The 15,297-nt window shown below is 41.6% G+C and overlaps 1 protein-coding gene across 2 annotated transcripts in view; it reads left to right on the top strand.

Annotated features, from left to right (window-relative positions):
- Positions 1-13,072, top strand: part of TG (thyroglobulin) — a 189,032-nt gene extending 175,960 nt beyond the window's left edge. For both annotated transcript variants that reach the window (XM_075920103.1, XM_075920102.1), the window contains 3 exons: positions 8,682-8,822; positions 9,638-9,828; positions 12,704-13,072. In XM_075920103.1, the coding sequence (XP_075776218.1) occupies positions 8,682-8,822; positions 9,638-9,828; positions 12,704-12,825 (454 nt within the window). In that variant the 3' untranslated portion in view covers positions 12,826-13,072. The remainder of the gene's footprint in view (positions 1-8,681; positions 8,823-9,637; positions 9,829-12,703) is intronic.
- The last annotated feature ends 2,225 nt before the right edge of the window (positions 13,073-15,297 follow it).

Below are 15,297 nucleotides of genomic sequence, written 5' to 3'. Positions count from 1 at the left end.
TCCATTCTCCATGTGTAAAATGTAGATTATTGCATGTCCCTACCTCACAGAAGTGTTGTAAGGATAAACACACTGAACTTTGTCATCTGCTCAGGTACTGCAATACTGGGGACCATGTAAGTACCAAGACTCATAGATAGCAGTAATCATCATACAGTGAAGATGGCTGTTCCCAAACAGGGAGTTGCAAGTATAATGATCCCTGCATGTCTTCTAGTCCCTACTCTATCATAGAATCAACACTCTGGGTCCTGCTACATATGCCTTGATACTTTACACATATTCGTGTGAATATCGCACAGTCTAACATGTTGCAAGTTCTTTGTGTATGGGCCACTGTAACATGCAGTGTAGTGTATCCGTGTCAGTCCCAAGTTACTGTATTAGAGAGACAAGGTAGGTGAGGTAATACCTTTTATTGGACCAATAAAAGATATCATTTGGGCCCCTGTAAGTCATTTGAGCTCTCAAAACTTTTGTTAGTTAACTAATAACTGCAGAAGGTTAGAGACAGTCATATATAGAGATGACGGTAAAAAGAGAATTTTGTCTTGAATTAGAATGTTTTTGATAAATCTATATGCACACACATCGTGTGTGCTATATGTATGCAAGCACGTGGATATAAATGGAAAGAACAGTTGACACTATTTATTATATATGTGGAAAATTACAGAAAACCATTAGCTAGGGATTCTCAAGTAACAAAATGGAACTTGCAGAGGGTGAACTAATATCACTATCCATATGGTAAAATTCTCTCAGCTTGGCGTAACACTGTGTCTGTTTTAGTCTTCAGTTTCTATTTGAGTAAGGAATACAGTGCATAGCCAACTCCTACATTAATGATCTGCAGCAAAAATATAGAACACAGATGCCTTTTTTTCCCCCTCTCTTTGCAAAAGACAGAAGGCCTCAGAGTAAACATTGGTTCTAAACAATGTGGTAAGAATGTGACTGCTGAGCACTAGTTGTGCTTGGAGTGTAGAAATTTAACTTTAGTTACAGTAAGAAAAATGGAGACAGGATCAATACATTGTGACAGCAACAATTCTACTTGTTTGGTTTTGGTATATAGTACTGACAACAACAAAGAAGCTATTCCTTAACTCTATAGGCTGTTTCTGTATAGCCTCAGATGTGATCAGCCTCGTTGAAGATTCATTAAGTGACTCTGCTCTCATTGACTTATTACTATAGCAACATTTCAGTATGATTTGAAGACTCGCTCTGCAACCATAGGTGCTGTCTTTCAGATAATATAGAAAAATTCTTCTCACTGAAAGGGCCAGATAATGAGCTGGTGTTAATCAATGTATGCTCATTAAAGTCAGTAGAGGTACATTGATTTATGCTAGTTGAGGAGCTGTCTCTTAGGCTGTAAAATTTCCACGGTAGATCTCACAAGAGTGATTGTTGTTAACCTTGATGTCCTGCCCACTTTCCTGTGTCAGTAAAAGCATCCTGCTTACTTTCTTGTAACTTCGGTTGGGGTGCTGTGTTCACTTCTGTACTGTTGAACTGCTGCCACAACCGCAGAGTTGGCTGCATGTCAGTAGCAGGAGATAGGATTCCCATAAATCAAAGGGATGAGAAGAGTTCTTTGTGCAAATCCAGTTTATATGTGAATCCACTCAGAAATGAAATATGTTAATTTTTCTGATTACTAAGAATAATACAAATATTGGCTATAAAACGTATTAATAATATGGCAGAATAAAAGTTGACATTCTACCTTTATACTTTAAGTAATGTATGTATGATCCCAGTCAGAGCCACTATGATAATCTCATGTGACCTGCTGCATAACAGACCCAGAGAACCTCAGCCTTATTTTTATTCAGTTGCGCTCAGCAGCCTATCATGTGAAGGCCCCTTGTGTTAGGTGCTGTACAAGGAAATTGCTTCTAAGACCTTATTTATCTACAAGACAAGGCCTAACCCGTGGATGAGACAAATGAGTGGATTAAGATGGTAGGCTGGGAGGACTTAGTGCCACATGCAAAAGGAGGTACAGTGTTCTTAGCCAATGGGGAGCAGTAATCAGAGTGTACATTTACACTTGCCAAAGTCTTGTCACTTTTTCCTCTCTAAAATCTACTTTCTCTCCACTGCTTCTACTAACACTTGGTTTTCTCTCCCTTCGACTATTATAACCTGCTCTTCTCAAACCTCACATGTCCTCTTCTATCCATCCCATATGCTGCAGCTAAAATAATCCTCCTTTCCCTCTAATCTAACCACCTCAGTTCTCCTCAAGTCCCTTTGTTGTCTCCCTGACATCCAACCTACAGGTCCAGATATAATCTTTTGTCTCCATTTTTGGGTAGTCACCTTCAGATTTGGAGGCAGATCCAGCTGCTAATCCCAGCCAGGCTGAGGAGGGGCAGGACTTCCTCTTTCCTTGCATGGGCTGCTTCTGGGACTCTGTATCTGATGAGTGGGGCCCAGCTCTCAAGGCAGCACTGCTGCCAACAGCAGCTCAGAAATAAGGATAGTATGGTATGGGGGGATGTCTCACTTTTGGGAGACAAGGCCAGCCTTATAGGTGGGCAAACTGCCCAGGGAACTGTGATCAGGGCAGTGCTATGGTCACCCCCCCCCCCACACACACACACACACAGAGCCCCAGGCCCCATTTAGCTCCTTTAATAACCTTTAACCCCCTGAGTGCTGCACTTGGACCTGGGGAGGGACAGAGCACCCCAGCTGAGGGATCCAACCATTTGCGGGGCTCCTACTTTGTCCTGGGCTCCATGCTCCTCCCATCTCTGGGAACCTCCTCTGACTCCAGGAAACTGCTGCAGGCAGCTGATGCAGAAGTAAAGGTGGCAATGCCGTACCATGCCGCCCTCACTCCTTCACCACTGCTGGCAATGGCACTGCCTTCAGAATTGGGTTGCCCGTCAGCAGCCACCCAGCTCTGAAGGCAGTGCTGCCAGCAGCAGTGGCAGTACAGAAGTAAGTGTAGCAGTCCCATGACTCCTCCCCCACAACAGCCTGATTTCACAAGGGAGACCAGATTTCATGATCTGTGGCACATACTTCATGGCTGTGAATTTGATGGAGCCCTAATGATGGGCAGGGAAGACAGCAGCAGCAATCTAGTGTCACAGCAGCACCAAGCTAAAAGTCTCAGGAGATGAGAAACTGTGAAAATATCCTTTGAAACTACACACAGAAACCGAATGCCCAAGTTTTCATGCATTCTGTTTCCATGCAGTGCATGAATTGTGGCATTTGGAATCCACTTTTTGGACTGCATAAAATGCCTGAACTTCTCCAGCTTTCATTGGAACTCTGGCCCTCAGAGTCTGTGTCACTTGCCATGAGCATACTTGACCCGAATGGACATCTTTCTAAATCTAGTCTCTAATTAAGCCACGTGTTACTGGATTTAATGCAGGTATTTCTGGATAAAATTCCATGGCCTGTGTTATGTAGCAGTTGAGACTAGATGATGAAAATCCTGGCCCCTTCTGGCATTAAAATCTAACCTAAATAATCACATTCTTGGCTTGGATCACTGTTCCCTTTACCTGACATCTGTTTGATTCAATTTGTATATCCCTAGTGTAGAGCTGACAACTTTATATATTGGGAATAAATAGTACATAGTGATTAAATGCTATGAAAATACATAAGAAATGTCAGGATATTCTTGCAAGTCAAATGTAAACGTGTGGGCCTGTGTAACACGAAGGTGGCAGTTTTATGCCAGTAGGAATTGTCAATCCTGTATGTTTTTTTAATACGTTCCGATTTACTTTAAAGAAACCAGGAGAAAAGTGTTTCTCTTTTGTATATTTTGCTGCTTGCCAGAAAGGATTATGTAATGTATATAAAAATACAAGAAGCCAAATGTATACCTGGAGGCTGAGAGATCACACCTGGGATTAACATGGCACATTATGCTGCTATAAATGTCTAGCTATTTCTTTTCTTTTCTTTGTCTGCAGCCAAATAGTATCTTCTTCAGTAGGTGGTTTCCTTTTTATTTTATTTTATTTCTAGTCATAAGACTGAATGAACATAGAATACCAAGAAAGTGCTTGAAGTGAGGGACGATTCTTTTCTGTAAGATTAGTTTAGACTGTAGTTGCCTAGGTAATCACTTGGCACTATTTCTTTCCTTGTAAATCCATGAATATTAATTTGAAGGGAATTTAGAAGTCTGTACAAATGTTTGAATTTATCATTTCTGATACTTCTTGAGAAAAGAATGATGGATTCCTACCTTTTGATGTGCTTTTCAAAGAGGCCAAAAGATTGCGTAAATCCATGATCCACTATGTGCAAATTAAATTTGGAATTGCATTCGTCAGCTATATGCTCAGGGCAAAATTCTGGCTCCATTCAAGTTGCTGGGAGTTGTGCAATTGATTTAATTGAGGCCCAGATTTTACCCATGTTTCCCAACAAATAATTCTGAAAGTGCAACCTTTTCATCATAAACTACTCACGTGGTAAATCAACTGCTAAATGGCACTGTTAATCAGTGCCTTCAGGATGAATCTGGGAACCAGCATGAAAAGGAATAGAAACAGATGGCTAGACATGTCTTTCCTGTTCTAAGTCATATCGGTTGGACTATTCTATATCTATTCTGTTAATAGTTACCTCTGCCTTTCAAGGAGGATAATATTAATCATCACTGTTCAATACAATTAAAAAAGACCTTTTTGCAAGTGAACATCTCTTTTTGGTATGTTTGCTAATGACTTAATTTGAGTTTGACTAAGTTATTTCGTTGGTTTATCTGTAGATCTCAGAAGAATTATGCTTATTTTGTAATTTTCAGCTTTAGAATGATTGCGCATTAGTTTACAATTTATTACCTATGAATTGATGCATTGATTTGTCAGATTACATCTCTAAAGTTTTTTTCTTAAGGAACAAAAAATTGCAGAAAAACAACTGAGAAGTAGAAGATGTGACTCAATGCTGTAAGATTAGCTCAGATTATTCAACAATGAGTTAAGGCACATTTGGTGGAGAGGAGCAAAAGAGAAGGCTTCCAATTCAGAATTGGGGGCCAATTAGCATTTTCAGATGAAAAGCATTCATTGAAAAATACCCAACCAGTTCTTCTCCTGAATTATATGTCTGACTCTGCCACTGAATTACTGGTTGACCTTGGGGAAGTCTCTTTGCACCAAATTGTGCCATCCAGCCTTACTCTGTTGAGTAGTGCCCTACTCTGGGAGTACTCCCATTGAAATCAAGTACTGAGAAAGATTCCATTCAGTGTGAGTAAGGCAGTACAATACAGCCTTATTTTCCCAGTGGATCAGTTTAACAATCTGCAAAGCAGATACACCCTGTCTCACAAGACAGTTAGCAGACTGAGTCGATTAATGTTTGTAAAATGCTTCGAGATCCGTGAATGAAAAGTGCTATACATAGTAATATTATTGGGTGGCACCCTTTCCCCATTGAACCCAGTGGCAAAGTCCCCATGACTTCAGTAGACCCAAGATTTCACTCTATTACATGTAACGATAGTTACACAATTAACTATCCTTGTCAGTTTTATTAATATAACTGATTTGTTGCTTTAAAAGAGATTCTTTTCATGGAGGTGTTTTATGAACAGTAGTGTGGAGAAGGAAACGTTTTACTTTGAATGGCTGCATTTAAAAATATTTTTTAAAATTCCTTTTTCTGTTGCTCTTTATAGTGTGTTCTTTCATAAACATATCCTGTAAAGACACCAGCTAAATCCGCTGGGCTCTGAACTTCCCCACTTGGAACCAGGATGGAAGGGAGCCAGTGAAGAGCTAATTTGGGAGATCTGGAAAAGGGGAATTGTTGCAAGGGAAGTGACTGCAAATAAATGTTCCTGGGTGAACTAACAAATTTATCACAGAAAAATTAAAAATAGATGATCACCCCTGAACCTCTCGGCTTCCCGCTTCCCTTTTACTGCAAAGGGAGTCAGTGGCTCCTTCATGTGCCTCTTAGCTGCTGGTCACCTTTCTGTTCAGAGACCTGCACTCACATACACCCAGATACCTCTGGGCAGATTTTTACCCATGAGAGAGAAAAGTTCCCTAGATATTTTCTTTCTGGTCATCTGGGACAAACAGATGGACAGACACACACACCCTCTCCTTCAACGTAGCCTTTTCTTCCTTTCTTCTTATTCTGACACTGACTGCCAAAATGCAGTAGTCAGACAAGAACAATCAACAAAATCCTTGGATCTCCGTTTACAAGTTTGCTGAATGTACGAACATAACCAACTTCATATAAATACTAGTGCAGAGAAAATGCTCTCATTCGGTGAGAGGCCTCGGCTGATAACCCACCTGTTTCTTGTTGAGGGACAAATTCATCCCAAACCCAATTAAATGGATTAATTTGTCCCTTAACTATATCATCACTGATTTGATGGAAGCCATTACATTGAGTGACTTTTTCTCTTTCGCCCCTTTAAGAACCTACTACTTTGGCCACAGCACTAATGCCAAACATTACTATAAATGTCTAAGGCCAAGAAAGTTATTCTTAAAGAAGAATTATTAAATTCTAATCTTACTTAATCCTGTATAAACATTTGGGGAAGAAAAATATGCTTTAATCTGGTGTTGGACCTACTTTTTTGGTAAAAAGTCTGTAAATAATTCAGTTTCCAGATGCTAAGGATTATTGAGGCTTTATGATCGGACTAAGGAAAATAAGAACAAAGATGTGTTTCATTTAGTGCATGGTTGCGTGTGTTTTGAAATAGAGAATTTGAAGATGAAGTAGCACCGCCTCCCCTCTGACTCTGACATATAAAAGAGACGTCTTCCATTCACTCCACCTGCCTAGGGTGCTTTGAAATGCAAGCCTTGTTCCAGCAGAGGCAGCATCTGGGACTTATCTATGCTGTAGCACTTTGTCCATAAATAAAGTAGTTTCAGTTGCGCCCCCAGCTACTGCTTTTGACAACAACCTTGTTCAGCCACTCAGACAGAATCTTGCTGAGCAGCTCTGGATTTTATTCGTCTCTTCCATACAACCATTTCCCTGAAATCCATTGCTGCAACCTGCCTTGATACTATCAATAGCTGACCAACCCAGAGTGAAGAATACAGGAAAACCTGCTCTGATTTCTGGCCCAAAGTTAATGAGTATAATTCTGTTACCTCTTTATTTCTGCTGAGCAGCCTGTTTGTGTTGGTCTCCTGATATCCTAGTGGACAGCTCCCAGGCTATTAGGTCTTGGAGTTCTGGCATCATCCTGCCTACCCAGAGTTCTGTTGCTGCTGGAACATAAGCATGGCCATACTGGGTCAGACCAAAGGTCCATCTAGCCCAGTATCCTGTCTGCCGACAGTGGCCAATACCAGATGCCCCAAAGGGAGGGAACATAACAGGTAATCCTCACATGATCCCTCTCCAATCACCTGTTTAAAAGACAAACAGAGGCTAGGGACACCGTTCCTACCCATCCTGGCGAATAGCCATTGATGGACCCAACCTCAATGAATCTATCTAGATCTTTTTTTGAACCCTGGTAAAGTCCTAGTCTTCACCACATCCTCTGGCAAGGAGTTCCACAGGTTGACTGTGCACTGAATGAAGAAAAACTTCCTTTTGTTTGTTTTAAACCTGCTGCCTATTAATTTAATTTGGTGACCCCTAGTTGTTATATTGTGGAAATAAGTCGATAACTTTTATTGGAACACTGCATGTTACATGCAGAAACTGTTCCACTGCAGTAAAAGGGAATCGCGGGTGTCTAATCTAACCAACAGTGGTAGCTACAGCTAGCACGTTTGGCTGGGCTTCCATTCAAATTCAAGGAAAACATGGCTTCAGAGACCACATTTCACGCCCATCCCTCAATAAAGAAAGTAGAATGAACCTGTCTAAAAGAAAAGTACATAAAATCATGGGCTTCTCTACTACCCAAATAGCACAAGTTGGGCATGCAAAATTACTTCATAGTACATTGCTGCATGCTAACTGGGCATGTGGACCCTTCTTCCATGCACAGTTCCCTTCTAGTGCACCTTGTCCCCTCTGAAATGGAAGTAGATCAAAATGAATTGGGAAACTGTTGGAGTGTGGCAGCAGGTTCTATGCGGCCAGTGAGTGTGTGGCAGGTTAGTGAAAGATAGGTTTATACCCTAGCTGGCTCACAGAGAAACTATTGGAATCCAAAGGCCCAATGGGTAGAATCCTAGCTCTAGTGAAAGCAAAACTCCCATTGACTTCAGGAGTTGACTAAAGGGCCAGGATTTCATCCCACATTTCTAAAATAAATGGAGATTTATTCTTCCATCATTAATGGCACAATACATGTTACCCTTCATTCTGGATTCTCCTCTCTGAGCTTTGTCTTGGAAGAGGCCTGGTGTCTTTTGTGTGTGTGTTTTGGTTTTGTTCCCACCTCCATCTCTTATCTGCAGCCTTTATTCAGCAGATTTGTACCTTCATTTTTTCTACCACTCCTCCCTGTAGTACAATCTTACAGGCTCCTGAACCAATCCACTGTGAATTCTCTTTGCTTCCACTCCCTTGTTTGCGTGTATTTATGGCCAGAAGTACTGAATGTTCTAGCTTAAGGGGTTTTTTAATTATTGAAAAATCTAATATCTTTAATTTTTTTTTTTTTAATTTTGCCTTTTCTACCCTCAAAAAAGTAAATGGATGGAGGGGGTCATTACTTTTTGTATGTGTATTTTCAGTTCAGGCCTGGAGCTCTTGCCTGATGTCCAATATGCCTTTGGATTGCCATTCTACCCACAGTATGAAGAACAATTTACTTTGGAAGAAAAGAGCCTTTCCTTAAAAATAATGCAGTATATAGGCAACTTCATAAAATCAGGGTAAGTGACTGACTTTGAAGTGTTATCTACTATTTTGGAGGGGGTCTATATTAAAAAGCACATTTGGGGTCTGATTCTGCCCGTATTCATATAGTCTCTAATCACAAGGGCAAGCTCTATATAGAGGTGTAAGGCTTTAGCCAATAGTGTTAGAAGTCTGTGGCCAAACCTGGATGCCTAAAATTAAATTCTGATTTCCACAGTCAGACACACACATAAAAATAGCCTTTTAATTGTGCTGAGCTCCCACAAATTGCATCGGAGTAAGCGGGAGCAACCAGTGACTAATTCCAGTTTTAGGCGTTTAACTTCAGGCTGCTGTGTCTGAACATCGAATCATGGAACGATAGGGACACACCAGACCACAAGGGTCATGTTGGCCTGGAGTCCTTTTTCGGAAGCATGGGAAGTAGCAGTGTCATGATGCCCTGTGACTATTCCTCGGCAGTGGTGGGGGTGGGGTGGGACGCATTTCTGTAAGTGAGAAATATTAGTGAGATGCTACTGTGGGGTCTGCAACTTTGAGAGTTTCAGAAGATTGTCTTGAGTCTGAAGCCTGCTGAGGTGGCCAGTAAACATGCTAGCTGTGATGGTGTTTGTGGGATGAATGCTTCGTCCAGTGCAAATCAATCACAGACCGCCACATGCTATCTGATGAGCATGTCTAACATTTTTGCTAGCCAGGAATGAATGTGACTCGAGGTGAAAATTCCAGTCCCTTGAGCCAGCCATTCTGCATAATACACTTTACAAACTATAAACTGGCAATGTTTATGCCATTGTTTTCTAATAATCATTTCTATTTTTTCATTCAGAAATCCAAACTATCCTTATAATTTCTCCAGAAAATTAACTGGAGCTCTGTCCCTGTGGCCCATGTTCCTACAACACAGTAATGGTGATAACTATAAGGAATTCATTGTTTCCTTGCCAAATCGTAAAGGACTGAAAAAAGCAGAATGTTCCTTCTGGTCTGATTATATCAAAGCACTCAAAGCATCTACAGGTAAGTAGACAATACAGCCAATGGAATTCAAGAAGGCAGACTTCAGCAAACTCAGGGAATTGGTAGTTAAGATCTCACTGGAAGCAAGTCTAAGAGGAGAAACAATTGAAGACGTTTTGCAGTTTTTCAGAGAGATATTATTGCAGGCCCCAGAACAAACTACCCCACTGCATAGGAAAGACAGGAAGTATAACAAGAGACCACCCTGGCTTCACCAGGACATCTTCAGTGCTCTAAAAATAAGAGTCTCCTACAAAAAAAAAATGGAAACTAGGTCAAATTACAAAAGAGAAAATAAACAAATAACACAAGTATCTAGGGACAAAATTTAAAAGTTCAAGGTGCAAAATGAGATCAAACTAGCTAGAGATATAAAGGGCAACAAGAAAACATTCTACAAATACATTAGAAGCAAGAGGAAGACCAAGGACAGGGTAGGCCCATTACTCAAAGAAGGGGGAGAAACAATAACAGAAAATGTGGAAATGGCAGAGGTGCTTAATGACTTTTTTGTTTCCGTTTTTACCGAGAAGGTTGGTAGTGATTGGATGTCCAACATAGTAAATACCAGTGAAAATGATGTAGGATCAGAGGTCCAAATAGGAAAAGAACAAGTTAAAATTACTTAGGCAAATTAGATATCGGCAAGTAACTGGGGCCTGATGAAATGCATCCTAGAACACTCATGGAGTTGACTGAGAAGAGATATGTAAACCAGTAGCGATTATCTGTGAAAAGTCATGGAAGACAGGAGACATTCCAGAGCACTGGGAAAGGGGCAAAGATCTATAAAAATGGAAATAAGGACAACCGGAGAAGTTATAGACCTACTCAGATAAACTTTCATACTGAGAAAGATAATGGAGAAAATAATTAAGCAATCAATTTGTAAGCCTCTAGAAAATAAGGTGATAAGTAATTGTCAACATGGATTTGTGAAGAACAAGTCACGTCAAACCCACCTAGTAGCCTTCTTTGAAGGGGTAAAAAACCTTGTGGGTGGGGAGAAGCAGTAGATGTGAGTAAGCTTCCCTCTAAGTTGCACAATAGCACGGCCTAGCAGCTGCTTAATGAGCCCCACCCAGCCAGGGGCTTAGGGCTCTGCTCACAGAGATGCCTGGCTGGGGGAGGGGCACTTTTCCCTCAGCGGCAGCAGCAGCTTCCTGCTGAGGACAGAGCAGTGAGTCTCTCCCAGCCGGCAGGACAATTTTCATGTTTCTGTTCTACTTTAACTGGCTCTCAAAATGGTGTGTCCAAGAAATGTCAAATTAGCGGTAATCAGTGTTTCCTCAGCCATCTCTAGAGCTTGATCCTGCAAATGCTGAGTACTCTCGTCGGGTGTCGCCATCTTCCTTAGAAGTTCGTGCTCAGCACCTTCTAGAATCAAGCCTCCAGCACCTAGAATCAGTTAAAGCTCTGGAGCTGCATGTATTGAAAGTTATTCCGGGCTGGGTTAGAAATGGCTGAGCAGGCACACAACTGAACTGCTGTCTGTAATTCCACTTCCATTACATAGAATGTGAAATAATAGATAACATTTTCACCTTGAAATAGGTGTTCCATTATGTGATCAGACCATAGTACTGGACAATGGAACATACTGCTTGTTGTTAGCATAGATTTGGAATAAATATGTCTTACTATCTTTACTTGAAGATAATGTATTGACAATCACTCTATAAATAGTGCACAGGACTATTACATTACAATCACTGCCATTGGCAACTTATGGGGAAAAGTCTGAGTCTATTTCATAATAAATGACTTGTAACCTAAGCTGTATGAATGCTTCCAAGTTTGGTTTAAAACTGGTTTCCAAATGGTGCATGTAGGAAACAGTTCAAATGGGGTCAGAGAGGGAACAAGGCATTTGGAATGGTGTGTGTTTCAATTAATTGAGTGTCTCAGGGTTGAATTTCATGGTGAGCCCACCGCTATATATTGTGTTCAAGTTCATAATCACTCCCAAGTGTTTGTACAGGGTTCCCCAAAGCCAGAAGTGAGAGGAGTAAAGGAAAGTACTATGTGGTTTTTTCCAGTGCCCATGTTGCTGACTTGAAATTAACCAGCAAATAGCAGCCATGGAATGTTTGTGGGTATTCAGATAGAGCTTCAAATTCCATCTGCACCGCAGGATCAATTCCATTAGATAATACTGTGACCCTGCACAGGAAACCTCTGTCTCTTGCACAATAGGTGGATTTGGGGGTTCTAAGACTACAGCAAAAAAGTTCACCTAAAACTTCGAGAGACAGTTTGGAGCCATACCAGAGATGTAATAAATCATGCCTAGTTTTGTGAGCAGTTCAAGCATCATTCAAGCCTAACTTGGAAAATTGCTGGGGGTTGGAATCAAACATTTTGTACTAGTTCTCCATGCACCTTTTTGTTTGATGCCTCCTTTAAAAAACAGGCTCCATTAGCATGAGGCGAGCATGTGGGTGTCAGTGCACCAGAATGTCAAGCACGTGAGGGAATGCTGGCTAAGCTATGTTGGGAAAAAAAAGCAGCAAAACCAACTGTGTGTGAGCTTTCAACTTTCTTGAGCCAAACTCCACTTCTGGCACAGGAGGATTGAGAATAGGCCACAGAATTAGTTCAAATTAAGTTTTACATTCCAGTGATGGTTACTTAAAGCATGTTAACACCTTGATAATTAATTTGAACATTAAGCAATCTGTAACTTCTGCCATGCAGTCTGCGTGTGAGCTGCTAAATGAGAATTAGCTGATGGAGAGGTTTACATCTGTATAAAAGTGTTGTTATTAAAGTGTCACCGATGAAGCAAATTGCCCTTAGCCCACTATGTTAAAATGCTGCATCAGTCAAAAAAAATATTGCATTTCTTTTAATCCTATTTATATTGTGGTTTCAGGCAGAACAGTTAATGGAGAGCAATCAGTGGAAAGCCCTCCCAGCGAAGAGCCGGGTGTAAGGTTTACTTCTGAAGACACACAGAGCCAGTCCGTGGAAGACAAGGTGGCTTACAGCAAATAGAATGTCTCGCTGTGTTTCATTGGCCATCTGTGGAAGTGTTCTGGCATACAGGCAGAGATGCTTCCATTCCTGCAGTATCTTTCCAGTCATCAAAGCGTGAATTAGATACAGCAACGTTCAGTGTAAATGTACATGGGTTATTAAGTGAAACACAGCAAAGTTGCCTGTCAGCAATTATTTTAGGCCAAAAGAAGCTGGTTTTTTTGGTGAAGCTAATGTTCAATAAAACTGCAACACACAAACAAAATCTAAGAGTCAGAATCTGTTACTTGTACCTCTGACTAGACAGTGAAAAGAAACCAGGTTCACCTCAGTTCAACGCTCTCCTTGGCACACAGCCAGGGGTGGCCCATGAGCCTAGGCAGAGTAGGCAGTTGCCTAGAGCGCCACCGGCCCGGATGCTCGATGATGACATCACAGTCATTGACGGCTGAGCAGGCGGGGGCGCCGATCGCACCTTCTGCCTAGGGCACCAGCTGCCGCAGCCGGCCTTGGGCCACTCCTGCACACAGCACTTGGTTGTTCTATTAGAAAAACAACAAATAGAAGTTTATCTCACAGACTTATAGATTATAAGGACAGAAGGGACCATGATGATCTCCTAATCTGACCTGCTTGCATATTGCAGGCCACGGAACCTCACCCGCCTATTCCTGTACTAGACCCCTAACCTCTGGCTGAGTTACTAAAGTCCTCAAATCAGGATTTAAAAAAGACTCAGAGAATCCATCAGTTACTCTTGTTTAAGCCTTTAACTGACGCATGCCCCATGCTGTAGAGGCAGACAGAAAAACCTCAGGGTCTTTGCCAATCTAACCCAGGCAAAAATCCTTCCCAACCCCAAATATGGTGATCAGTTGGATCCAGAACATGTCAGCAAGACCCACCAGCCAAACACCTGGGAAGGAATTCTCTGTGGTAACTCAGAGCCCTCCCCATTTAATGTTCCATCACCTGCCATTGGGGATATTTGTTGCTGGCAGTTGCAGATTAGCCATATGCCCATGACAGAGATTCAAAAATAAAAGCAAGTAGGAGGACTGGAAACATGCTTATAGATAGCCTGGAGCCTACGCGTATGAACAAATCGCTTTCCTGTCTGATGAGGTAGTTCTCACCCAGTCAGTCCCTGGCTTGTCCAGCAGAAAGACCTGAGATCCACTTTTGGTGAGACATTCCTGCTGGCAGAGTGTTGCCCCATAATGGATGCTGCCTTGAGCCCTTCTTTCTCCCATTATACAGTTACAGACTTTTTGTCTCTCTTCATAAGCTGGGTATTGTGCTAACTTCAGTTCAGCCCCATAGTCGCTCTAAGATCTTTGACCTGAGCTCTTTTGTGCCTGTCCCTTGTGTAGACCAGCAACCCTCAGCTGGGCTGGATTGAAAGATGTCAGTTGTTCTAACTTTGGATTGAGTTAGCACTGTGAACCACCTCATCCTTGGAGACCAATTTCACTTCCAGAAGCTTTGGAACATTGTGCTCTAAATATCACATAACTCTTAAAAGGATGTCTGTACCTGTATCTGACAACAACCATAACAACTAGCGTGTTCTCAGCTTTAGACAAAGACCACACATAGTACCTTTCAGTGAAATACCATGAAGATGGCAATCCCAAGAGAAACATGCTTCTCTGGGCATGGCCAGGCAAGTCGCTGGGCATAGACTCGTGACTTTGTACTGCCTCTCTGTAACCACCAGAGGATGCTTGGATCATAGAATAGAATAGAGATCCAAGAAGAATGACATGATACAAGCATTGCCAGGGTGTGTTATATGTGGGAATCAAGAGGTATGCACACAGAGATTCATAGATTCCAAGGCCGGAAGGCACAATTGTGATAATTCAGTCTGAGCTACTGTATAGTAACGGCTGTAGAACGTCCCCCAAACAATTCCTCAAGCATATCTTTTCGTAAAAGATCTGACTGTGATTTAAAAATGTGATGGAAAATCTATCCCAACCCTGCAGTAAGATGTTTCAAAGGCTATTGACTCTCACTGATCAAAAAAATGGGTTCCTTCAGAGCTGGAGCTCCAGCCCATGCCAGAATGTCTACACAGCCACTTTTCGTGCTGTCATGCTAGCCCAAGTTTGTTGAGTATCTGCCATGGGAAGTGAGGGGTGGGGGATGGTTTGCCATATACATGATCCCCATGGATGTTACAGTGTAGCTCATTACTGTAATCAGTGGCAGAGTGTGCAGCATAATCTATTGCTTCACAGGAGTGACAGCGATCATCTGATTTCAATTTGAAATCTAAGTTACTGATGGGAGACTAAAACATGACACAAATGTGACCAAAACAGGAACACGTACAACTTACCAAAAGTGAAAACTTCCTGGAAACTTACTCACCAAAAATTCACCTCTCAGTTGACCCCCAAATATGAGAAATGTAATCTGCAGAGTGTATATCACAGACTAGTGATAGAAATGTAGCCGTGTTATTCTGGGATAGCTGAAGCA

Source organism: Pelodiscus sinensis, chromosome 2 (assembly GCF_049634645.1).
Source record: "Pelodiscus sinensis isolate JC-2024 chromosome 2, ASM4963464v1, whole genome shotgun sequence".
In the NCBI taxonomy this organism is placed as follows: Eukaryota; Metazoa; Chordata; order Testudines; family Trionychidae; genus Pelodiscus; species Pelodiscus sinensis.
Note: the sequence above shows the minus strand (reverse complement) of the source record. Positions and strands in the feature narration are given on the sequence as shown.